This window comes from Dryobates pubescens, chromosome 3, assembly GCF_014839835.1.
Source record: "Dryobates pubescens isolate bDryPub1 chromosome 3, bDryPub1.pri, whole genome shotgun sequence".
Classification (NCBI taxonomy): domain Eukaryota; kingdom Metazoa; phylum Chordata; class Aves; order Piciformes; family Picidae; genus Dryobates; species Dryobates pubescens.
In genome coordinates this window covers 20,592,017-20,617,693 of record NC_071614.1, presented here as the reverse complement: position 1 = coordinate 20,617,693, position 25,677 = coordinate 20,592,017, and the positions used below count along the sequence as shown (strand labels likewise).

Here is a 25,677-nt window from a genome sequence, read left to right as displayed (position 1 = left end):
AACCAACAAACCAACAAAAAACCTCTGGCAGATCTTACCCTGCAAAAAAAAAACAACCAGGTCCTCGCTGCAGGTCTCCAGAGAGCATCATGATTACAATTCAATATTTTCAATCACTTGCTCTCCCTGGGAAAAACTGCAGACGTTTTCAATTTAGGGCCACACTCTGAAGCCCAGTCATTGTTTTCTTCTCTCACCCCCACCCCCACCCCCCTCTTTTTTTTCTTCACTTGTATTATTTCTTTAAAAACAAAGGTCCTTGTGGAGTTTGTTAAGGAGGTTTTAGTCAGAGACGTGGTTTCTTAAAAAACGGTCATTTTTAAAGGACCGTCCTGTGTAACATGCAGGAGGATGAAAGGTTGTGAGTGGCTGTGATTACAGTAGAATAGAATTAACCAGGTTGGAAGAGACCTCAGAGATCATCCAGTCCAACCTATCATCCAACACCATCTAATCAACTAAACCATGGCACCAAACACCCCATCCAGTCTCTTCCTAAACACCTACAGTGATGGCGACTCCACCACCTCCCTGGGCAGCACATTCCAATGGCCAATCACACTCTCTATGAAGAATTTCTTCCTAACATCCAGCCTAAACCTCTCCTGGCACAGCTTGAGACTGCATCCTCTTGTTCTGGTGCTGGTTGCCTGGGAGAAGAGACCAACCCCCACCTGGCTACAACCTCCCTTCAGGGAGTTGTAGACAGCAAGAAGATCTGTCCTGAGCCTCCTCTTCTCCAGGCTAAACAACCCCAGCTCCCTCAGCCTCTCCTCACAGGGCTGTGCTCCAAACCCCTCCCCAGCTTTGTTGCCCTTCTCTGGACACCTTCCAGCAAGTCAACATCTCTCCTAAACTGAGGGCCCCAGAACTGGACACAGTAGAATTGTCAGGGTTAGAAGGGACCTCAAGGACCATGCAGTTCCAACCCCCCTGCCATGGGCAGGGACACTTCACACTACATCAGGTTGCTCAGAGCCACATGCAGCCTGGCTTAAAAAACTTCCAGGGATGGGGTTTCTACCTCAACATCTTAGTAACAAATATCCCAGAACCCTCAAAACAAAGGCATAAACTAGCACCTCAGTCTTACTGCTTCTAGAGAAACTCCTTTCGACCCTTCAGGGCAAACAGAATTTCCTTCCACAGCCTTTGCAGTTCCACTCTTTTGCAATCTTTACAATCCTCCAGCCAACTCCCTCTTCCTTGATAAGGTAGATAATCCAAATTTCAACATCCCAACTAACTGCAGTACTGTCAGTGTGAAACAGGAGAAAAGATCCATCAACCACATCTGTCCTAGGCTATGGGGACAGTTAACAAATGAGTCTGAGATGGGCTCTACAGTTAAGACAGGTCAGATTAAGCCACAACAAAACACTTTGTGCCAAAGACTATTCCACAGGTCAAGATCATAAAATAATTCCTAATGACCAGCTAGAAAACACTGAACACAACTGATTGGAACAGTGTATCTGTGACATCTCTGATTTGTTGAGACATCATTATTCACAGCAGCAGTTCAGAGGTGACATATTTTTGACAAGCACTTCAGAAGAGCCAGGATTATCTTGCTGGTCCAGAGACTATGTCACTTAGCCTTGAGCTGACCCTGCTTCATGCAACTGATCTAGAGACCTCCAGGTCTCCTGCAATCTCAGTAATTCTGTGGTTACATGAAAAGCAGTTCCTGCCTCTTGCCATGAAGTTATACCCAAGATGTTCTGATCCTGGACTGAAACAATTAGAAACAGAGGAAAAAAATATCTATGCTGAGCATCTTTGTCAAAAGATCAAGAATGGAATGACAGCTTGAGAAGAGGTCATTCAGTCTACATCAAATCTGTACTGAATGCTTTTCCAAATGCACCTCTGAAAAAAGAAGAGGCATCTGATACCTTTGGTAGTGCCCTAAAGGCCCAACTTCAAGCTGCAGGATCAAGGTGCTTCCAGGTGTCATCTCAGCTGCAGTTAAGAGCTGTGGACCTGCAATCATACCAATTGATAGTAGCAGTTTTGGCACCTATGCAAGTATGGAAGCTGTCCTCATCTACTTGGAGCAGGGACAGCAGCATACAACCATTATTAAGGGTTGTAGGAGCTTCAATTAGAAGGGAACAGAATAGAATTAACCAGGTTAGAAAAGACCCCCGAGATCATCAAGTCCAACCTATCACCCAACACCATCCAATCAACTAAACCATGGCACCAAGTGCCCCATCCAGTCTCTTCCTAAACACCTTCAGGGATGGACTCCACCACCTCCACAGGCAGCCCATTCCAATGGCCAATCTCTCTTTCTGCAAAGAATTTCTTACTAATAGCCAACCTAAACTTCCCCTGGCACAGCTTGAGACTGTGTCCTCTTGTTCTGGTGCTGGTTGCCTGGGAGAGGAGACCAACCCCCACCTGGCTACAACTTCCCTTCAGGTAGTTGGAGACAGCAATAAGGTCTCCTCTGAGCCTCCTCTTCTCCAGGCTAAGCAACCCCAGCTCCCTCAGCCTCCCCTCATAGAGCTTGAGCTCCAAACCGCTCTTGCCACATCCTGAAGACATACCCCAGGGCTCTGATGGACAGCAGCACTCTTCCTACATTATCTCTACACGGGAACAGATATGAACAACTCAGTTCAGGACAATGACAGCACTTTCCTGCTCCTGTAGTGAGCTCTCTGCCACATCAGGGAGATGCCCAGAGCCTAGAGATTTCAAAACAGAACGCAATCACACAGAGGGAACAGTACTGCAAATCCTCACAAGGCAGTCCTATTTGTGCCACCTTAAGGACCAGGCTCTGGAACATGATGGAAAGGGATCATGAGAGTTCATGGGTGCAATGAAATGAAATTGCTCAGAGCTGGAGGGCCTGAGCAATGCATTTTTGTCCTGTGCAAACTCCACAGATCTCTGATCCATGAAGAAAGGGAGAAGGGGGATTAAAAAAAAAAGGGAACAACATAAAAAAAAGGGCAATGTACTGCCTCTGACTTTCTCTCCCTGTGGCTGCTCAGCAGCACAGGCTAGCCAGAAGACAACAATGCAGCTCCAAATTACATTACCTCCTGCTTGTATTTGCATGTGTATATCTGGGTGCTTAACAGGGAACAGTCTGTGGCTTTTTACCAGAGCTTTGACCCATTAGCTCAGTGTTCAGTGGGGGGGGGGGGGAGGTGGGGTGTCTGTGAAAATCTACACAGCAGTCATCTGCCAACCACTGCATTGGTCAAGGGATCAGCAAAAGGAGGCACAAACCCTTCAAAAGCAGCCATAAATGCACATGATCTGCAGTGTCTACCAACAAAAGAACAAATGGTCTGCAGGATTAAGTCCCAGAAGAAGCACCAGCATTGTCCACACTTCTCTTTGGTTTCTATCCAAATCCAGCAAAATCCACTCTCTTAATCAAAGTACTGTTGATTTGCATTAAATCCTAGTCTGCCTTGCTTCATATTGATCTAACAGCAAGGATGCTAAGTAGATCCATGGCACGTTTAGGTGATCAGAAGTGTTAATCAAAGGGGTTCTGATGCTGCAAGTTTACCTACAGAATTTGAGATCTCCCTCATGGAGGTGGAGTCCCCAAACACTTCTTCCAAGACTGTAAAAAGTTCAGATGGGTTCTGTTGTGGCTGAAGGCCTCTTCCCAAGCTGCCACCTTTCAAGCCAAACCCTGTAACTTGTAACAAAGGTTCATGCTGTTTTTTCAGAGTGGCAGACAAGACAGGACAGTTCTTAATTTGTCTAAATTTCTTCTAGCCTCCCAATTAACTGTAACTGCATTTTTATAGTCTAGAGAACAGACATTTTTCTTTGTCCTACCAGTAACTTCAGAACTAGCAGCACATTCACTAAAATGATGACACTATATGGGATAAAAAAGAAAGCATAAATCCTTCCAAGTGTTCAATTCAAGACACCCCATTGAAGAATTCTGTCTTATAGTAAGAGTGTTTTCTGATGGAGATTGCTCTTCACAAGCTCCCTTGTTTGTAGCTAGGTGACCTTAGAATAATTGCAATGGAATGGAATGGAATGGAATGGAATGGAATGGAATGGAATGGAATGGAATGGAATAAACAAGGTTGGAAGAGACCTTTGAGATCATCAAATCCAAGCTATCATCCAACACCACCTAATCAACTAAACCATGCAACCAAGTACCCCATCCAGTCTCCTCCTAAACACCTCCAATGATGGTGATTCCACCACCTTCCCCAGGCAGCCCATTCCAATGGGCAATCACTCTCTCTGTGTAGAATTTCCTCCTAACATCCAGTTTGAACCTCCCCTGGTGTAGCTTGAGACTGTGTCCTCTTGTTTTAGTGCTGGTTGCCTGGGAGAAGAGACCAACCCCCACCTGTCTACAACCTCCCTTCAGGTAGTTGGAGACAGCAAGAAGGTCTCCCCAAGCCTCCTTTTCTCCAGGTAGAGCAACCCCAGCTCCCTCAGCCTCTCCTCACAGGGCTGTGCTCCAAACCCCTCCCCAGCTTTGTTGCCCTTCTCTGGACACCTTCCAGCAAGTCAACATCTCTCCTAAACTGAGGGCCCCAGAACTGGACACAGTACTCAAGGTGTGGCCTAACCAGTGCAGTGAACAAGGGCAGAATGACCTCCCTGCTCCTGCTGGCCACACTGTTCCTGATACAGGCCAAGAGGCCATTGGCCCTCTTGGCTGCCTGGGCACACTACAGGCTCATGTTCAGCCTGCTATCAACCAGTACCCCCGGTCCCCCTCTGCCTGGCCGCTCTCCAGCCACTCTGACCCCAGCCTGTAGCACTGCATGGGGAATCGAATTGTTTAGTTGTTTAGTTGGAAAAGACCTCTGAGATCCTCACTACTAGTCAGCATCCCAGAGCAGATTCTTCACCTCATTCCTCTTCATCAAAGTCCAATGACCTACAGCGAGCTTACAGAACCAGGTGTCAACCATACACACAGTATTCCAGAAACTTCCACTCTGTTTCAGGCTCCATCTTTCCTTCTAGACAAAGAGATTTCAGAGGTGTTTGAAGCAAGAGGGCAATTCTCGCAACATATTCATTTGTGCTTTTCCAGATATTCTATTTTCCAAAGAATTTTTCTGGCTGTATTAGCCCTGTTACAGTGTAAGTCTGTTATTTTAGATGCTGATCTGTGAGATTCATTCTCTGCAAGATACTATTGAAGGCAAGAAGAAAACAAAACAGCAGAGGAATGTAGGAGGCTCCATGTGAACATAAGGAAAAGTTCTTTTTCACTATGAGAGTGACAAAACACTGGCATGGGCTGCCCAGAGAGGTTTTGGAATCTCCTTCTATGGAGACATTCAAAACCCACCTGCATGCATTCCTGTGTGACTTACACTAGGTGATCTTGCTCTGGCAGGAGGGGTTTGTCTAGATGATCTTTTGAGGTCCCTTCCAGCCCTTAACATGCTGTGATTCTGTGAAAATACATGCTAGTATAAATCTTGATCTCATTACACAAAGTTGAGGAAAGTCTTCTCATTACTTATTTATCAGTGTTCAAGCCACCCTTGAAACCTGCGTTGGAGCCCCCATTCCTGGAGGTATTTAAATGACACACAGATGTGGTGCTGAGGCATTAGCAGTTGGACTTGATGATCCCAAAGGTCTCTTTGAACCCAAACAATTCTATGATTCCCTGATTCTAAGATGAGCAAGACTTAGCAGCTGCTCAGCCTTTCCCAGCTCTTGTGAAAACAGAATGTCCAGTTTTATTTTGGCTATTTATGCAACTTTCAGATTGTTCTGCTTTGTGATGTACATTACCTAACAAGTGTAGAATTCAAATAATGAAGATCCCTAACTCCAAAGAAGTTGGGTTACACAATAATTACACAGAATCACAGAATGTTAAGGGTTTGGAAGGGACCCTAAAGGATCATCTAGTCCAACCTCCCTGCCCGAGCAGGATCCCCTACAGTAGGTCATGCAGGAATGCATCCAAGCCAGTTTTGAATGTCTCCAGAAAAGGAGGCTCCACAACCTCTCTGAGCAGCCTGTTCCAGGGCTCTATCACCCTTAAAGTGAAAAAAGATTTTCCTTATGTTCACATGGAACTTCCCATGCTCCAGCTTGTACCCAATGCCCTTTGTCCTATCATTGGGCATCACTGAGCAGAGCCTGGGTCCGTCCTCCAAGTACTCACCCTTCACATCTTATAAACATGAATGAGGTCATCCCTCAGTCTCCTCTCCTCCAAGCTAAACAGACCCAGCTCTTTCAGCCTTTCCTCAAAAGGCAGATGTTCTACACCCTTCATCACTCTTGTGGCTCACAAAAGTATGTATTAGATTCACTCTTATTGCCCAATGGTTCAGAGAACAGGCACCCACCTGCAGCACTCACACACAACCAACCCACAGTAATTTCGCAGGGCCCTTGCTTTTTGATGAGCACGTGGCAATCTCACTAGCAAGAAAAAGACATTTAAATATGGCTTTGTTACAAGGGAAAATATGCAAAGGAGCAAGAACAAGATGAAGCCTCTTGTTTACCTGTGTCTTGATGCTTTTGTGTCGCTTCCCAAATATGCAGGACAGATCATCATCACTGCGCGAAGAGAGATCCTTGCCTGAAAGGAGAGGGAAAAGAAAAGAACATCCACAACCTTCACAGCTGTTTTTCAGAGGTGAACAAAAATCAGCAGGAGAATGCCAAAGACATTCAATGAAGGCTGGCCATGACTTCCAGACAGAAGGAAATGTGTATGTGTGTGTGGAGGGAGGAAAGGCTGGTGAGGAGACAACCACGGCCTGCTCGTGTATGCCCACAGGGAAGCAGGGAACAGCAGTTTGTGTTGCCACAGTTGGTATAGGAAGATGGGGGAATGCAGGAAAATTTCAAGAAGAAAACGCACATCTTTGGATTCTCATAAGAATTTCCCATCTCTGACAGTTAAGGAGTCACAGCTCCTCCTTACAGTGAAAAAACCAAATCAATATCCATATTAAGTCAGCTGAGACTTTTCCTTGATTCTTGAAATGGCTTCTGAAAGGAAAATCCTCCACCTCTGCAACACACCAGATTATCCCAATTTAAAACAATTTTAAGGGTTAAGGGGAGATTACTCTTAAGTTCCAGGAGGACCATTACTCCCATCTGACTGCTGGGTGGCTACCTGAATATCAGAGATGGAGCAAGGAGGGGGAAGTAATAGTGTGTGAAGTAATAAACTGAGATATCAGCAGAAGTTTAGCCAATTCCACAGGCAGACACCTGCTGAGTCATCCACAGCCTGTGTCAGAAAATTATCTTTGAAAAGGAGTCAGCAAAAGTTCAAGAAACAGAATTAGCACAGATAAACCAATTTATCAGGAGTCTGCTGGGGTCCTACTCCACTTGATTTTCTGATCCCAGAATCACTGACCTCCAAATGAATCTAAACACCTGCAATAGACAAAAGCCACCAAAGTAATCTGACTACTCCACCTGTTTCTTCTTCTCAGGATCCTTAACTGCCCACAGAGGTTGAGCAGACACATGAACCTAGAGGAGCAGACATCACCCAACTTCATAGTTGGGCAGCCTCCAGCTGCCTTTACCCAAGCAAGCTGGATGTGACTCGTGGCTGTTTTCAGCTTTATCTTTGCCAAGGCTTGTAACATGACATTTGCAATCCTGCTGCTCTTCCTCTCACTCTACACTTTCTTTCCATGCCTTTTTTTTCCCCCTCCCTCTGAAAAGTATCCCTCACTTTTCCTGCATTCCCTGTTTGAAAAAAAATCAAATTAGCTGACAGGCCAAATCCTTTGCAGCACCCACCAGAGGGGAACAGTTACTAGAAAAGGAATTGAAATCACTGTCTGAATCTCATATTGGTGTGCATTTCCCAGATGCAAGTCTATGTGTGGTATCTATCTTCCTCCAGCAGTGAGGCTACAAAACAGCACCAGAAACGGAAGCTGTCTTTTCTGCTGCTGCTGCTCCCTTCTCCCGCTTTTGTGTCAGCTCCTCTTGTTTAGTCTAAAAGGAAGCAGGATTGGACTTGAACAACAAGGGCCACGACAACATCAGCCTTTCTCAAGTAACTTTTTCTCTTTCCCTGAAAAAGGACAATTTCCCTGTTTTTTTAGATACTGAGAGAACAATCAAACAGGGGCCTACCTTACAGAAACACTGCAGCCATACAAATGAGGGATGCCCTTAACATAAAAGCTTTGCTTTGCATTTTGCATGCTCACAAGACACCTATTTTTCCATTGTTTTCAGAAAAAGGTTAAATACTCTTTTCTACCATCTACAACAAGCCCCTGCACTTGCAAGAATACAGAATTAACCAGGTTGGAAAAGACCTTTGAGATCATCAAGTCCAACCTATCACCCAACACCACCTCATCAACTAAACCATGGCACCAAGCACCCCAGCCAGTCTCTTCCTGAACACCTCCAGTGATGGTGACTCCACCACCTCCCTGGGCAGCACATTCCAATGGCCAATCTCTCTTTCTGTGAAGAACTTCTTCCTAACATCTAGCCTAAACCTCCCCTGGCACAGCTTGAGATGGTGTCCTCTTGTTCTATTGGTGGTTGCCTGGGAGAACAGACCAGCCCCCACCTGGCTACAACCTCCCTTCAGGTAGTTGTAGACAGCAATAAGGTCTCCCCTGAGCCTCCTTTTCTCCAGGCTAAACAACCCCAGCTCCTGAATCAGTTTAATTGTTTATGGTCACAGTGGCATAGTCATGCTAACCTGTTTGACTTCAAGGCCAAATCAATCAATCAATCAAAAAATCACAAATCCCAATATCAGAATTTGGCCTCTATTCAGACTTCTGTTTTAGCAGAGGCATTTCCTATCAGAAAAGATTACACAGAGCTTTAAGCTTAATAAGTCAGCCATTAGTGGAAACCAATCCCATCCACGCACTGGAACATGTAGACACACACATCATCTGCCCAGGGTGTGTGAATGGGGAACATGAGCAGCAGAAAAAACACAGCAAGAGATTGAACAACTGGCAAGATGTAAAACAAGGCATGGTTGACATAATGTCATCACTGTAAGAAGGAAAGAAATCCCTAAGCTCCACGAGTTCTTGATAGAGTTTTTCTGGCCACCAACCACTGTCCTCATTTATCCAATAAAGTACCTGGTAGATGTAAGAGGGCTTTCCTCTTCCTGCATTCAGGTTTAATCTGATCACTGATCTTATCCACGTGATCTCTTAGCAGGGGTTACTGGAGATTGCAGGGGATAGTGCCATGCAGATGCCCAAGGAACTGTTGTCACCTTTGCCTCCCCCTCCCATGCCCTACCCACGCACAGAACACTCAGGGTATTCACTGTTCCTTTATTCAGCAGGTGGTTCCTTCAGATACCAACTGTTTTACCCAGCAGTATTCAACCCAAAGCCATCTGAAATTGTCCAAAATAAAGAGGGGCAGCACATAGTAAGCTGTCAGTAAGTTGCTGCAGGGGGAATTTCTATACCAAGGTTTTACTTGCCAGATTTAGACCCCAGAAGGTAACAGATCACCTTGTCACATGGGTTTTTTTCCTAATCTTGGTCAGAGCTTATGAAAGAACAAAACTCCTCTTACCTTTTGCAAACTTCATGTAATGGACACGTTTCTTGGAAGATTTGGACTTTTCTTCCAGACTGAATTTCTTCTTTTGATTGTTCACTGAGGACTCTACAAAACAAAGCACAAAACCCCCAAACAAACAGGTTCCAACCCTGCTCAAGGCACTCTTAAGCTCCAAATTCAAACATTAGTCTATTTAACTTTCTCTTTCAAAACCAAGCCTCAACAACCTATCTCAACAAATAAGGAAACATGGTTAAGCTGAGAGCCAGACATGCTTGATGTCTTTTGCCACATCCCCTTCCCTTTCCATTTCCAGTCTAAAGCAATTTGAAAAGGCAGATAGAGGTATGCCAAGTCAAAAGTCTAACTTACCACCATTTCTACAGTGAGAAAAAGAATACTACTAGGTCAGGGCTTAGTGTGCTGTTTGTTATAAAAGATCTCCAGTGCCAGAGTCTGAGAAAGATGTTAGTATAAAAACAAACAGTGGTAGGAAGAAAAATGAGGAAAAATAAAGTAAGAAAGTTATAATAAAGAAAGAAAAAAAAATTACCCAGACAGGCTCTCCACTTCTACCACTACACTAAGTGCCTCCACCTGGGCACAGTCTGACACAGCTGTGTAAGGAAATGAAACAGTGGCAGAGCTTCCCTGCCCCTGAGGCCAGGCACAATAAATTGCCACATCCATGTTATTTAATTCTCCCTGCTTCCAGAAGAGGGGTTTCCTCTAAACTGTCTGCTGGGAATGGTCTCTGAGGTTGGCTAAGTCCCAGATTCACTAAGGAGCTGCTTGGGAGAATGTTTAGCTTGTGCAGGTTAAAACCATGTGAAGGATTAGTCCAAGCATTCCACCACAGAGGTATCGAGTTCCTGTGCTGTCACAGGTTACTTCACTGCTCCAGATGCACTCTTTGCTTTCACAGAGCCTCTTAAATTACAACAAATTCTCCCAAGAAGGCAACCTGCTGTCTGCTTAATAGCTACTTTATTAGTCCAGTCCTGACAAGAAGCAGGTACCACAGGATTCTCTGCTCTGTAACTCTGGAAAATGCTACTCAGACGTTTTTCCCTCCCAGTGGCAACTGGGATGGGTAAGGAAATCAACTCACACCCTGAGGGCCAAGCTGAGTCACTTTTCAGATGATCCCACCCCTGAACGATCTGCAGACTAAGCTTTTCTGACACTGGAACTACAGCACTTTGCTGTTTGATAGACAATGACACCTGATGATAGAGTCACTGACCTAATAATGAAATCTGCTGCCTGACTACCAGAAGGCAGCCTGAGACCTACTCTTCCATTTACACACCAAGCCCTAGTGAGAAGGACAACTAGCTGGCCTAGCGTCAGAGTTTGCAGTTAACTTGAAAATCCTAAAAAGAAAAGGCTAAAGTAAGCACCACAACTAAAATACCCTGAGCAGAGATGAGGTGCTTGGAGTCTACTCCCTGATCTGCTTGTACAGAAGAGAACATTACACAGCAAAGGACACCCACAGGGCTGCTTCCTCCTCCGCTTGTTACACAGTGAAAGGGGCAGCAGCACCGCCTTGTGTCCTTGCGAAGGAACTGCACTACTGAATGTGCAACAGGCAGGCAGAATCATAGAATCATAGAATCAGTCAGGGTTGGAAGGGACCACAAGGATCATCTAGTTCCAACGCCCCTGCCATGGGCAGGGACACCTCACAATACATCAGGCTGGCCAGAGCCTCGTCCAGCCTGGTCTTAAACACCTCCAGGGATGGGGCCTCAATCACCTCCCTGGACAACCCATTCCAGGGCTTCACCTCTCTCACAGGTGAAGAACTTCCTCCTCACGTCCAGCCTGAATCTCCCCACCTCCAGCTTCATTCCATTTCCCCTAGTCCTATCACTACCTGAGATCCTGAGAAGTCCCTCCCCAGCCTTCTTGTAGGCCCCCTTCAGATACTGGAAGGCCACAATAAGGTCACCTTGGAGCCTTCATTTCCCCAGGCTGAACAGCCCCAACTCATTCAGTCTGTCCTCATAGGAGAGGTGCTCCAGCCCTCTGATCATCCTTGTGGCCCTGATACATCTCTGTGACTTCTAGCAACTGGTAAACCCCCTGACAAACTGAGCAGGAATATTCTGCAGGAATATTAATTAGAATTAGAATAGAATTAACCAGGTTGGAAAAGACCTTTGAGATCATCCAACCTATCATCCAACACTATCTTATCAACTAAATCATGGCACCAAGTGCCCCATTAATGCACTTTCACAAGCAATTTAGTCACAGCAATAAGGCCATGTGTCATTTCTACAGCAAAGCTGATAAATTAAATACACCAAAGCACATTACAGACAAGGGCAGCATATTGTTGCCCCATTGGGTTGGGTTAAATGACATTTAAGAGTCATTTAAGAGATTTAAAAGCCCCTTCCAACCCAAAACATTCTGACAGGACAAGAGGAAATGGCCTCAAGTGGCAGCAGGGGAAGTTTAGGTGGGATATTGGAAGAAAATTCTTCACTGAAAGGGTTATCAAACCCTTGGAATAGCTTGCCCAGAGAGATAGGTGAATCACCTTCCCTGGAGGTGTTTAAAAGATGCACAGATGAGGTGCTAAGGGCCATGGTTTAGCACCAGATTTGGTATAGTAAAAGAATGGTTGGACTAGATAACCTTGAAGGTCTTTTCCAAACTAAACTATCAAATCAAAACTCCTAACTAGGTGTTCAGCTAGAAAAAAACAGAAAACAAAGCTAAAACAACAAACATCAAGAGTATCTAAATGTTGGCATCCTAACTACCTTCCCTTCCTTCCCGACCTCTAATTGCAATCCAACTCTGGCAACTGTTACTTAAGAACAATCAAGTTTTTCAGCTGACTTTTAATGCAATCTGAAACTGGATAATGGCCAATAATGTTACATTTGATCCTGCAGCACAGCTGCAGGCAGAGTTATCTGGATGAATTTTGCCAGCTGAAACAATTGCCAAAAGAACAAGTTCCAGAGCAATGCTTGCAGTCCGCCCATCACCCAACGTGATTCTGACCAGCAATGCGCAAGTGTGCACCCAGCTGTGTCCTCAGCGATTGTACATTCTTGTCTCAGCTCTTAAAAAGACTAAGGAAAAAGAAACTGAGTAAACCAGGGAGAAATTCAGTGTCTAGAGTCCACTCTGCATCAGTACTGATGACCCAGGGAATGCTGCCCAGGTTTAGGAACAAGATAGCCTTGTTCAATGAAGCTGCCTCTGTGCTGACTCATTCTGTCCTTGAGCAAGTCATTTCAGCTCTCTGCTCACCGGTTTGCAGGTTTCCCACCAGCTACACGTAAGTGATCTTCCCATGGCTCAAGTTGGAACTTGGGCAGGATTTAGTTATAAAGGTAGAAAGGAACTTTTGGAATTTCCCTGCTGTATGCTATTCTACTTCTTGAGGACTTCAGCTGCAGCACCTAGCACTGTGTGGCCTCAGACCATGACTAGACCTCCAATGCACAAGCACTAACTTACACCTCAATTCAAAAGAAATGCTTGTAAAGCAGCAGGTTCAGAATTTTAATCCCAGTTCTCCAGGATGGAAAAAGCACCTGGTTTGCCTCTTTCCCTGCCTCTCCTCTCCTACAAAACCTTCTGTGCCCAAATGTTAGGCATGACTGCATGAACAGTTGCTGAATTCACTAAGCTGGCAGTTCTGCAGTAAGCAGCACGTAGAGAAGTTGCTGTGTCCAAGCAGAAGGCCTTGGTTTAACCACACTCTACAGAGTTGTTTAGATATATGATCAGAGTTTAAACCTGAGTCTTAACTAAAGGAGAGATGATAAACCATCTGATGTATGCAATTCCTCCTTTAAGCTCACACTCACCAGTTCTGCACAAATTCCTCTTCACAAAATAAGGCCAAACTCCACAAAGCTTTATAGATAGCTCCTTTGGGAAGGTTGTGTAGTCTAAAAAGCTTTGTAAATAGCCCTTTTGGGAAGGTTGTGGAGTTTCCCCACTTGTGTGCTCTACATCAGGGCTACAAAAATCACATTATATAGCACTCACAACAGAGACGCATAACTCTGAGTCCAAAACTAAGCAGCGGCTCTCTGAGGACAGGAAAAGTAGGTACTTAAGAAACCAACAGAGCATGGAGGCCTGATGTGACAGTTCATTAGTAAAGGGCAGTGTCCTGGCTTGAGGGAGAACAGAACTAACTCTGTTTGGTGATTTTACTTAGAAGAAACTGAGCTGAAAAGTAGCTGCATGTTCTGCAATTCATGGCATGGTTTTGCAGACACTGCCTGCTTCTAGTAGTGATAACACTGATGTTCAGAGATGCTACTCTGTTGGGATTGTGGAGTAAAAAGGCTGCACCTGTGGGGAGGAGCAGACAGGACAGGTGACCCTAAACTGACCAACAATGGGTTCCACTCCATTCAGTATAAAGCTGAGAGATCACAAGGGTCAAGGCTCTTCTTCAATGGCCAATGCCCAAGGACGTCTCTGTTCTGCCTTCAGGCCCAATCCATTTGTTCCTGAAGCTGGTTCCCAACTGCTGCCAAGTTCACCCTGGGACTTTCTCAGTGCCTACCCACAGCATCAGTGGTGACAGTGACACAATTGCCATCAGGGACTTGGGTTCAATATTGATTTGTATCTATTGGTATATATTTCATTTGATTGTTATCAATCAGTTTTAGTTTTCTTTTCAAATTCATAAGCCTCCCTTCTCTTCTCTTTGGGAAGGGAGAGAAGCTAACAGGGAGGGTTTGTCACTCCTTCAGTGGCAGGCCCAGCCCTAACCCCTGACAAAGGCAAACCCATTGCAATGGTGCTGTGAACCTTCAGACTGGCTCTGGTTGCTTTAGAAAAACAAGTGCTGCCCTAATACATCCCAGCAAAGGGTCCCCCATGTTGTGGCCCTGGATAAATAAGTCAGTTAAAAATGTAACATTTGCTTTCTCCAACAAAAAGCCTTTAATAGAGCCCCAATGGAGAGCCAAACCAATCCACTGAGATCAATATATCCAGGCACACAAAGTTAAGCGTGCTCATGAATGGCAATGTGTCTTTTGGCTCCCCTGATCTTGGGGGAGAAGGAGGAGTTGTCTGCCTCAGCAGCCCAAAAGTTTGGGCCTCAGCTAGCTTTTTTAGGCAAAGAATGGAACAGCAGCTGGCTGAGCAAAGCATCAACCTACCTGTTTCAGTCTGTCCATGGCAATCATTCAGTTCAGCCAGAAGTTGGTTGAAGTCATCCTGGTGAGCAATCCAGTTGTCCTATAAGCATCACTCAGATGAATACAAGGCCCATAGTAAGACTCAGCACTCTAAGAAGTAACTCAGTTGTATATGTTCAGTCCTTGTTGATGGGAACAGCTGTCAGAAACTCCAGAGATGGCTACACTAACAGCAGCTCATCAGCTGCTTCAAAGTGTAAAAATGATAAAGGCTGCATTTGCAGTCCTTAAGTAATACTGAACTGGCTTTGTCCATCTCACCTGCACAGAATGTTTTCAAATGTAAGCAGGAAATACTAGTGTCATTTTTAACAGCAATAAAGCTACTTAAGAGGTTGATAATGAGACCAGCACCTTTAGGACTACATTCTGCCCTGCCTATGTACCTTATGTTCAGTCAGAAAGGTAACTGCTATCAGGAAGAGGGAGGCACTCCTGCTATCAGGGCAGGAGGCACAGGGAAAAGGCAAGTATTTCATTGGCTTGCTTGGAAATACTAATCTCAGAATAAAATAATCTCTGAACAGCCAGCCCTCAGTACCACTGGAACCTTTCCAAGCAGATATTTACTCCTAAAACATCCAAAAAAGCAGAACTGAACTCCAGCACAAGAGTTTCTGCACAGACAGTCAAGTAGGTATGTGCTGCCAGCAGATGTAGCAAGAGATTTCACTTACATCTCATCATAAAAATCCAAGTGCCGGGTGCCGCGCTTTGGTCACAACAACCCCATGCAGCGCTGCAGGCTGGGGTCGGAGGGGCTGGAGAACAGCCAGGCAGAAAGAGAACTGGGGGTACTGGTTGATAGTAGGCTGAACATGAGCCAGCAGTGTGCCCAGGTGGCCAAGAAGTCCAATGGCATCCTGGCCTGCATCAGGAATAGTGTGGCCAGCAGGAGCAGGGAGGTCATTCTGCCCTGTACTCAGCACTGGTTAGGGCACACCTTGAGTCCTGTGTCCAGTTCTGGGCCCCTCAATTTAAGAAGGCCATTGAGACTCTTGAAGGTGTTCAGAGAAGGGCAACAAGGCTGGGGAGAGGCCTTGAGCACAAGCCCTATGAGGAGAGGCTGAGGGAACTGGGGTTGTTTAGCCTGGAGAATAGGAGGCTCAGGGGACACTTTACTGCTGTCTACAACTACCTGAAGGGAGATTGTAGCCAGGAGGGGGTTGGTCTCTTCGCCCAGGCAACCAACACCAGAACAAGACACCATCTCAAAATGCACCAGGGGAGTTTTGGGCTAGAGGTGAGGAGAAAGTTCTTCACAGAGTTGTTGGCCATTGGAATGGGCTGCCCAGGGAGATGGTGGAGTCACCATCCCTGGAGGTGTTCGAGACGGGATCGGACGTGGCACTTGAAGCCATGGTTTAGTAGTCATGAGGTCTTGGGTGACAGGTTGGACTTGATGATCTTTGAGGTCTTTTCCAACCTTATTGATTCTATGATTCTATGATAAAAAAGAGTACTTTAGCCAAAATGGGAGCCTTCTCCTTACCTGGGTCTAGTGCTCACCTCATGATTGATGTTAGCTCCTAAGCCCAGCGTGTCGTTTTTCACCCGAACCTTGATGTGTTCTGTATTTCCTTGTTCCTGAGCCCCAAGACCCTGTGGAGGATTTAAGGGTAAAAAATGTAAGGATTTTACAGCAGTGACTGAGGAAATAATTAGAACTTTGGACTGTCAGGCAGTTTGCAAAGAAATACAGCAATTAATCACAACTTAATTTGCTTCCCTGTAACTGAATGTGTTCACATGAGATATTAAGTGTTGGGGTTTGCTTTGCTTTTTTCATTTACCACTTAAGCCTCCAGCAAAGCATTATAAACACTAAAATAGCAACAACCTTAAGCACTTGGGTGGTTAATCAGGAAGCCACCTGACATTCCAAGGCAAGTCAAAAGTGTTTACAAATTTCAAACCAAGACACTAGATAAAAAGAAGGTGCCTTCCACCAAAAATACCTCTGTCACTGGCAAGGCAGCTGTGTAACGGCTCTGAGACAGAAGCCACATAGGATACACTACACACACTGAAGTTGTATGTGAGGAAAGGGGGAAAAAGAAGGGTCAGACTGGAGCTAGCAGGACATGAGGAACTTCTGCCATCTAATTCACACTGATAAGCTGGTGAAGATACTGGAGTAAACAAATATCACACACACACAGTGGTGGAGGTTCAGAGAAGACTCGACTGCTCTGGTGAGACCCCACCTGGAGTACTGCTTCCAGTTCTGGAGCCCCTAGAACAGGAAGGATCTGGAAGTGCTGGAAGGTGTCCAGAGAAGGGCCATGAGGATGAGCAGAGGGCTGGAGCACCTCTCCTATGAGGACAGACTGAGGGAGTTGGAGCTGTTCAGTCTGAAGAAGGCTCCAAGAAAACCTAATTGTGACCTTCCAGTTATCTGAAGGGGACTACAAGAAAGCTGGGGAGGGACTTTAGGGTGTCAGGCAGTGATAGGACTTGGGGGGGGAATGGAACAAAACTAGAAATGGGTAGATTCAGATTAGATATTAGGAAGAAGTTGTGCCCCATGAGGGTGGTGAGACACTGGCACAGGTTGCCCAGGGAGGTGGTGGAAGCCTCATCCCTGGAGGTTTATAAGGCCGGGCTGGATGTGGCTGTGAGCAACCTGATCTAGTGTGAGGGGTCCCTGCCCATGGCAGGGGGGTTGGAACTAGATGATCCTTGAGGTCCCTTCCAACCCTAACAGTTCTGTGATTCTATAAGACCTAGCCCAATACTCTTGCAAAACCAGGGTCACCTAGAGCAGGTTGCACAGGACTATGTCCAGGCAAGTTTGGAATCTCTTCAGAGAAGGAGACACCGTAACATCTCCAGGCAGCCTGTTCCACAGCTCTGGCACCCTCACAGGAAAGTTCCTCCTCACAGATGGAATTTCCTGGGTCGCAGTGTGGGCTGTTGTCCCTTGTCCTGTTGCTGGGAACCACAGAAATAAGACTGTCCTCATCATCTTTACCCTTCAGATATTGATGAGCATTGAGAAGGTCCCCTCTCAGTCTTTTCCAGGTTATCAGTTCCAGATTTTTCAGCCTTTCCTTGTCAGAGAGACACTCAAGTCTCCTCAGAATCTTTGGAGCCTTCATTGGACTCTCTCCAGTAGTTCCTTGTCTCTCTTGCACTGGGGAGATGAAGTGCATACAAGACTCCAGCTAACAACTTTGCTGTCAGACCACTGTTTGTGTCAGTGTGAAAGGAAGGCCTCATGTTGCTTTCTATCTATCCTTACTCTTCCTCTCATCTTCTTCATGACAGTAAGTTTCCTACTTGAGCTACCAGATCTTCCTTTGCCACAGTTATAGCTCTAGAGGAAAGATTTATGTCCCCATTCCACTACAAACCCAGAGAAATGGAACTTCAGCTTGATCAAATTAATGAGCTTTTGCCCATCTGTGCAGTGAAATTAAGCAGCTTACACTAGTCCTGTTATTAGTAGTATTGGAATTGGGTCAGGGCAGGATGTGTAGCCAAGTGCCCTGCTTGCTTTCATACTTTTTTTTGGTTAGCATCTCACTGACCAAATAAACTGTGCTGGATTTCTAAGACCAACAGTCTTCTTTAAATATGGCTCAGTGCTCTGAATGCCACATATGCCCAGGATCTGTCCACAGGGCTTCTCTCCACTACTCCACCACAAATGTATTTATGATAGCCACACACTCAGCTGATGATTTGTTACTGCTGACACACCTGGTGAAAAATGGCCAGGTACAAAAAGTAAAGCTTTAAACCAACTGCTCTCCCCCTCCTCCCCTGGGAATTGCACAATGAGGAAAGATAATACTGGGCCTAAATATTACTTCCTAGATTTGAATGTTCATGTTTGTGCTTTTTTAGGATAGAATCCTGACATGGAGTGTCTCTCTGTGATAGATACTGAGAGACCCAGAGCTGTTTAGCCTGGAGAAGAGCAGACTGAGAGGGGATCTTATTAATGGCCATCAATATTTAAAGGGCAGAAGTCAAGAGGATGGGGCCAGAATCTTTTCAGTGGTGTCCAGTGATAGGAAAAGGGGCAGCAGGCACACACTAGAACACAGCAGGTTCCTCCTAAGCATAAGGAAAACGTTCCTTCCTGTGAGGTTGCCAGAGCATTGGAACAGGCTGCCCAGAGAAGCTGTGGAGTTTCCTCCTCTGGAGAGATTACAAAGCCACCCATACCACAATCCTGGGCAACCTGCTCTGAGTGAACCAGATTTAGCAGAGGGATTGGACTAGATGATCTCCAGAGGTCCCTTCAACCTCCACCATTCCATGATCCTCTGAAAAGGATCCTAATTTTCTTTCCTTACAAAAGAAAGTTGGGAGAGGAAATGTAGGAGAAGAATGAAATAAATATCATGTGAGTTTTGCATGCATTCACTTCATTAATGTGCAGGCCCAAATCTCAGCATGGCTGAGGCACCTCTGTGGAAATTAAACTGCCTTAAAGGGCTAGCTGAGAAGTCTGCAGATGTCTGCACTTATCTAGAGCTTATTCTTAGCACCAGATACCTGTCACCTTACCCCACAGATACAGGCTGAAGCTGGGAAGGAACAGAGCCCACAAAGCTGCATTTTGGCCATTCAGGGAACAGATCAGAAATAACCTTCAAACACAGGTAAAAGATTAAAGCAGGTCCTGGAGTTCCTTGAAACTCTACCAGTCAGAACAAGCTGAGGGCATAATGGCAACTTAAAGCCTTCAACTATCACCTGATTTAAGGTGCTAATTCCTGCTCTTGGGGACATCACCTTGTCAAAGAAAGAAAAACTGGAAAGCAGGACAGGTACAAGTAAGCACCTGAGTAAAAAACTGCAGAGATCTAACACTGCCCAAATCTCCTGTGAGCTAAAGAGAATATATCAATAGAAAGAACAAGGATGCTTTAAATACTGAGATCATGAGTCCCTTAGCAGTCTTTCGCCCTCCATCCAGACAAGTCTCCTTTAAATCATACCTTTCCTTTGGACCAGCCCATCTTCTCCAGCATCTTCTGGCCAAATTTAGATTCATCTTTACTCCAAGCACTGTTTTGGGGGTCTACAGACCACTTTTGCCTTCTACGAGCTAGAGCAGGGGAGGAAAAAAAACAGTGTCAAACAGGCCCTGGGACCATTTTCAGTGCTCTTGGTATTTCATCAGTTCAAGGAAAGCTCTTCATTGAAAAGAACAATGTTCTGGGGGTTTAATTCTACTAAACCTTATAGTGCACACAAAACTAAAGTCCAGTAAAAACTGCAACTACTAATGTGAAAAATGCCAAAATAAAATTGCAATGGAATTTGTCACCCCAAAGCATGGGCTGCAGGGAAGGCTGCAAGGGTTACCACTTAGGTGTCCAGGCTTCAATCACAGAATCACCAAGGTTGGAAGAGATCATCAAGTCCAACCTGTCACCCAAAACCTCATGACTACTAAACCATGGCACCAAGTGCCATGTCCAATCCCATCTTGGACACCTCCAGGGACGGTGACTCCACCACCTCCCTGAGCAGCACATTCCAATGGCTAACAACTCTCTCTGTGAAGAACTTTCTCCTCACCTTAAGCCTAAACTTCCCCTGGCACAGCTTGAAACTGTGTCCTCTTGTTCTGGTGCTGGTTGCCTGGGAGAAGTGACCAACCCCCTCCTGGCTACAGCCACCCTTCAGGCAGTTGTAGACAGCAATGAGGTCTCCCCTGAGCCTCCTCTTCTCCAGGCTAAACAACCCCAGCTCCCTCAGCCCCTCCTTGTAGGGCTTTGCTTTACCTGTGGCTTCAACACGAAATCTATAGGACATGCAACTTCAGTGCTGGCTTTCCCAGACTGTTTATAAAGGCCTGCAGTGATAGGACAAGGGGCAATGATTTCAAACCAGAGCAGAGGAGACTTAGACTGGATGTTAGGAACAAGTTGTTTACCATGAGGGTGGTGGAACACTGGAACAGGTTGCCCAGCAGGGTAGCTGAGGGTCTATCCCTGGAGATATTCAAGGTGAGGCTTGAGAGGGCTCTGGACAACCTGATCTAGTTGAGGATGCTCCTGCTTACTGCAGAGGGGCTTGGAATAGATGACCATCAGAGGTCCCTTCCAACCCAGACCATTCCATGATTCTTTCTACCAGAACACAGAAGATTTAATATTTGCTTTCATAACAAAAGCTAACTGAAAAATCAAATGTAAGTGGCCAGAGAAATTGGATACTAGAACACAAACCAGCAAGATTTCAGCTTTTGGATGTGCTAGAAAATGGTTTAAATGGAAAATGCAAAGTCACCAGAAATTATTGCAGGTGTGAAGGGACCCAAATGAGAATGGAAGCTCCATTGTCCTAATCCCCTAGGCCCCCATATGCGTGCTCGTCTCTATTGTCAGGAATAGCTTCACTGAGATCAAGGGAGAAAAGCTAACACAGTTAACTAGCCATGTGAAATATGCACCTACATACATGCAGGAAGACAACCTAAATAAACAAGACAAACAAAGAATGGAAACAGGAAGATTACAGACTTCATTAAACACGATGGGAAACGGTGGATCAAAACCGACCAATTAACCCAAGGCCACACAAAGCCAGTGAGAACCCAAATCCACTGAGGCACTCTCAACATAATCAGGAAATCACCTCTCCCAAAAAATGCTACACTTCAGATTTAGGTCACAGGGCCAGCATATTACAAGGATGTTTGATTCATCATTTGTAGCAGGCTGAGCTGCTAACAAAAGGTGGTGAAGTGCCACCGCGGGCTGTGACTTGAAAAGCACAAACAAATTAGGGTTTCCTGCTGCCCCACTGGGAACAAAAACTCTGGCTCCCTTCAGTCATTTATTGCTGTGTTTGAAACACCAGCTAGGGATCTGGGACAACTAATGTTTTGTCATCTTTACTCATCCAAGGCGCAAACACGGGGGCTCAGGTTTCCAGTGGGCTGCCAGGGGAATCAGCTAAAAAGCTGCCAGCGAAAGCTAAGTCCTACAAAACCAGGGAACATCTTGGCTGTTGCTTTCATGTGTAGCTGACAGGGAAACAAACAACATAACAAGAAAAACAATAAAAACCAAACAAACATCTTCTGTTATGCTCTCTGCAACTAGGTCCCCAGGTGGTGACTCTGCAACTCCCAAGAAATTAAATTCAAGGCAACTCTTAGAGGTGTAAAGCCACTGTATGTGCCTAGGGATTTCTGTATGCAGCAGAGGTAATCGATGGCAACTGCAGGTCTGAATTTAAATTAACTGCCAAACAGAGTTGTTTGATGCAGCTCAACTAATCCACCTTAAAAGCTGATTTCTATTAATTTTCACAGAATCACCAAGGTTGGAAGAGACCTCAAAGATCATCGAGTCCAACCTGTCACCACAGACCTCATGACTAAACCATGTCACTAAGTGCCACATCCAATCCCATCTTGAACACCTCCAGGGATGGGGACTCCACCACCTCCCTGGGCAGCACATTCCAATGGCTAACAACTCTCTCTGTGAAGAACTTTCTCCTCACCTCGAGCCTAAACCTCCCCTGGTGCATTTTGAGATTGTGTCCTCTTGCTCTGGTGCTGGTTGCCTGGGAGAAGAGACCAACCCCCTCCTGGCTACAACCTCCCTTCAGGTAGTTGTAGATAGCAAGAAGGTCTCCCCTGAGCCTCCTCTTCTCCAGGCTAAACAATCCCAGCTCCCTCAGCTTCTCCTCACAGGGCTTCTGCTCGAGGCCTCTCCCCAGCCTCCTTGCCCTTCTCTGGGCAACTTCATGCCACATACAGAAAGCATAAAATCATAGAATGGTTTTGGTTGTAAGAGACCTCCAAAGGTCATCTTGTCCAAACCCCCTCTGCAGGGCCATCCACCACCAAATCAGGCTGCTCAGACCCTCGTTGAGCCTGACCTGGAATATCTCAAGGTATGATGTCTCAACTACCTCCCTGGACAACCTGTTCCAGTGTTCCACCACCCTCATGGTAAAGAACTTGTTCCTAACATCCAGTCTAAATCTGCCCTTCTCTACAGATGTAATTTTGTGACTTGGCTACAATCAAAGGTACAATCAAAGCAGCAATAAACAATCAGACAATCTGGATTGTTCTCTGGGTTTAGGTTTTCATCATTCTCTCTTCTCTAACTTCAAACCACCACCCCTTGTCCTGTCGCCACAGGCCTTTGTAAACAGTCCCTCTCCAAATCTCCCTCTTCCAAACAATCCACAAAAAAACCCCAACCAAACAAAAAAATAGACTCTTCAGTCAACAATTCATCAGCAATGTTTGTTCACTGAAGGAAACAACACACAATCTTCAAGCTCAGAAGTTATGACTATCTTCTGGGCTGCTCGTAAAATGATGCTGCAGATAACAACACAACTCTGAGCAAGCAGCACCATCCAGTGGAGAAAAGTTTCATTTCTCCAGATCACTGACACTCATTTGGAAAAGATCAATTACTACAACCTTTTTACCAACTCTGTTGCCTGCAGCATGTGTTCTAACATGAAACATTTAAACATTTCTGGAGGTTCCCTATCAGTTCCAACCTAAACTCCTGCTGTGTGCTCCATGCAACACAGAAAGGTAACAAACAGATAACATTTCTCCAATAAACAGAAAAATCATATTGCCCACGGAAGAGATTTCATTTCTAACTGAAGCTATGAAACCCATAGAATCATAGAATCAACAAGGCTGGAAAAGACCTCAGAGATCATCAAGTCCAACCTATCACCCAACACCTCATGACTACTAAACCATGGCACCAAGCACCACATCCAATCCTTTTTTGAACACCTCCAGGGATGGTGACTCCACCACCTCCCTGGGCAGCACATTCCAATGGCTAACAACTCTCTGGGAGAAACTTTCTCCTCACCTCGAGCCTAAACCTCCCCTGGAATAGTTTGAGACTGTGTCCTCTTGTTCTGGTGCTGGTTGCCTGAGAGAAGAGACCAACCCCCTCCTGGCTACAACCTCCCTTCAGGTAGTTGTAGACAGCAAGAAGGTCTCCCCTGAGCCTCCTCTTCTCCAGGCTAAACAACCCCAGCTCCCTCAGCCTCTCCTCACAGGGCTGTGCTTGAGGCCTCTCCCCAGCCTTGCTGCCCTTCTCTGGACACATTCAAGAGTCTCAATGGCCTTCTTAAACTGAAGGGGCCAAAACTGGACACAGGACTCAAGGTGTGGCCTAACCAGTGCTGACTACAGGGCAGAATGACTTCCCTGCTCCTGCTGGCCACACTGTTCCTGATGCAGCCTAGGATGCCATCATTCTTCTTGGCCACCTGGGCACACTGCTGGCTCATGTTCAGCCTACTATCAACCAGTACCCCCAGGTCCCTTTCTGCCTGGCTGCTCTCCAGCCACTCCAACCCCAGCCTGTAGCTCTGCATGGGGTTGTTGTGGCCAAAGTGCAGCACCTGGCACTTGGACTTGTTGAATGCCATCCTGTTGGACTCTGCCCATCTGTCCAGCCTGTCAAGGTCCCTCTGGAGAGCTCTCCTACCCTCCAACAGATCAACTCCTGCTCCCATCTTGGTGTCATCTGCAAACTTACCAATGACTGACTCAATCCCATCATCCAGATCATCAATGAAGATATTGAACAGGATAGGGCCCAGAACTGATCCCTGGGGGATACCACTATTGACTGGCCTCCAGTTGGATGGGCATGGCACTCCAGACAGTTCCTAACGTCTTCCTAACATCCAGCCTAGACCTCCCCTGGCACAGCTTGAGACTGTGTCTTCTTGTTCTGATGCTGGTTGCCTGGGAGAAGAGACCAACCCCCGCCGGGCTACAGCCTCCCTTCAGGTAAAAAAACAGGACACCAGTTACAGGAGACTGCTAAAAAGACTGTCCACATCTTTCTTACAAACCTCCTTTCAGTATTGAAAGGGCCAGTACAGACAAGAGGCTAAGCCAAGTCCAAATGCCAGCTCCAGACGCGATCAAAAGACCGATGCCTACACACACAGGGCTCCGCCGAGTCCTGCCTGGCTGACACACTGACCCAGCCCTAAGTATGGAGGGCACCTCTCCCATAACATACTGTCTCATCGGGGCGCTGAAAGGAAATGCCGGCTCCAAAGGCCTCTGCGGGACATCCCCGCTGACTTCGTACACCTAAGCCAGGAAGCGACAGAGCCCCATAAGCCCGTCCCCAGCCACCGCGAGGACCGGGAACCCGCCAGCATCCAGCCCGCCGCGCTCGGGACGGAGAGCGCGGCCCATGCCACAACAGCTAGAGCGGCGGGGAGGGCTTGGAGCCGCCTGCCGGGAGAGCAGCTCTTTCCCCGACCGCAGCCCGCTCTCGGGGGCAGCGCCCCGAGCCCCACCGGCGCGGCCCCTCGCCGCGGGGATCGGCACTCACGCTCCGCCAGCATCGCCATCTTGGGGACCTTCCTCTCTCTGCGGCGCACGCCAAGAGACGCCGCCGGGCCCTACCCGGGCGAGAGGACTTTTGTCATCTGAGGCTCAGAAAGAGGCGTCGAAGAAATGCCTGAAACAGGAAAGAAACGCCTGAAACGGGAAAGAAATGTCTCGAAGCAGGCGAGCGCAGTAGACAGCCTAGTGGAAATGGACGTTGGAAATAGCCTAAAATCGTACTAAAGCTCTGAAACTTCTACTAAAGCTATCAAAAGACGTGTTGTGTTGTATATTGGCTACTCTCGTGCGTTTCCCTATGGATACGGGATGAGCGCTTTGGGAAGCACTCTTTGCTGCAGCCTCCGCCTCCGCGGAGAGGGTAGAACCCTGCCGGGATCCGCGGTGCTGCCTTTCCCGACCTGCTGGCGCTCAGCTTTGGGGACAGCCCGGGGGACAGTTGGCCTCCTCAGCAGCGAAGGCACATCGCTGTCTCATATTCAGATTTTCATCCGCCAGGGGTGTGTGTGGTTGAAATTCCCCGCAGGGCACTCTGAATCCCCGGGGAGATGAATGTTCCTGAACTTACCTAATTCCGTGCCCGCGTTAGCGGGGGGAGAG

General features: G+C 46.4%; 1 protein-coding gene across 1 annotated transcript in view; it reads right to left on the bottom strand.

Moving 5' to 3' along the window:
* PINX1 (PIN2 (TERF1) interacting telomerase inhibitor 1) overlaps window positions 1-25,090 on the bottom strand; it is an 83,464-nt gene extending 58,374 nt beyond the window's left edge. Inside the window, exons 1-6 of the mRNA XM_009907738.2 lie at window positions 25,064-25,090; window positions 19,691-19,800; window positions 16,245-16,337; window positions 14,697-14,775; window positions 9,547-9,639; window positions 6,501-6,577 (exon numbers count right to left, since the gene is read on the bottom strand). Of these exons, the coding sequence (XP_009906040.2) occupies window positions 6,501-6,577; window positions 9,547-9,639; window positions 14,697-14,775; window positions 16,245-16,337; window positions 19,691-19,800; window positions 25,064-25,082 (471 nt within the window). The 5' untranslated portion in view covers window positions 25,083-25,090. The remainder of the gene's footprint in view (window positions 1-6,500; window positions 6,578-9,546; window positions 9,640-14,696; window positions 14,776-16,244; window positions 16,338-19,690; window positions 19,801-25,063) is intronic.
* Window positions 25,091-25,677: the final 587 nt, after the last annotated feature.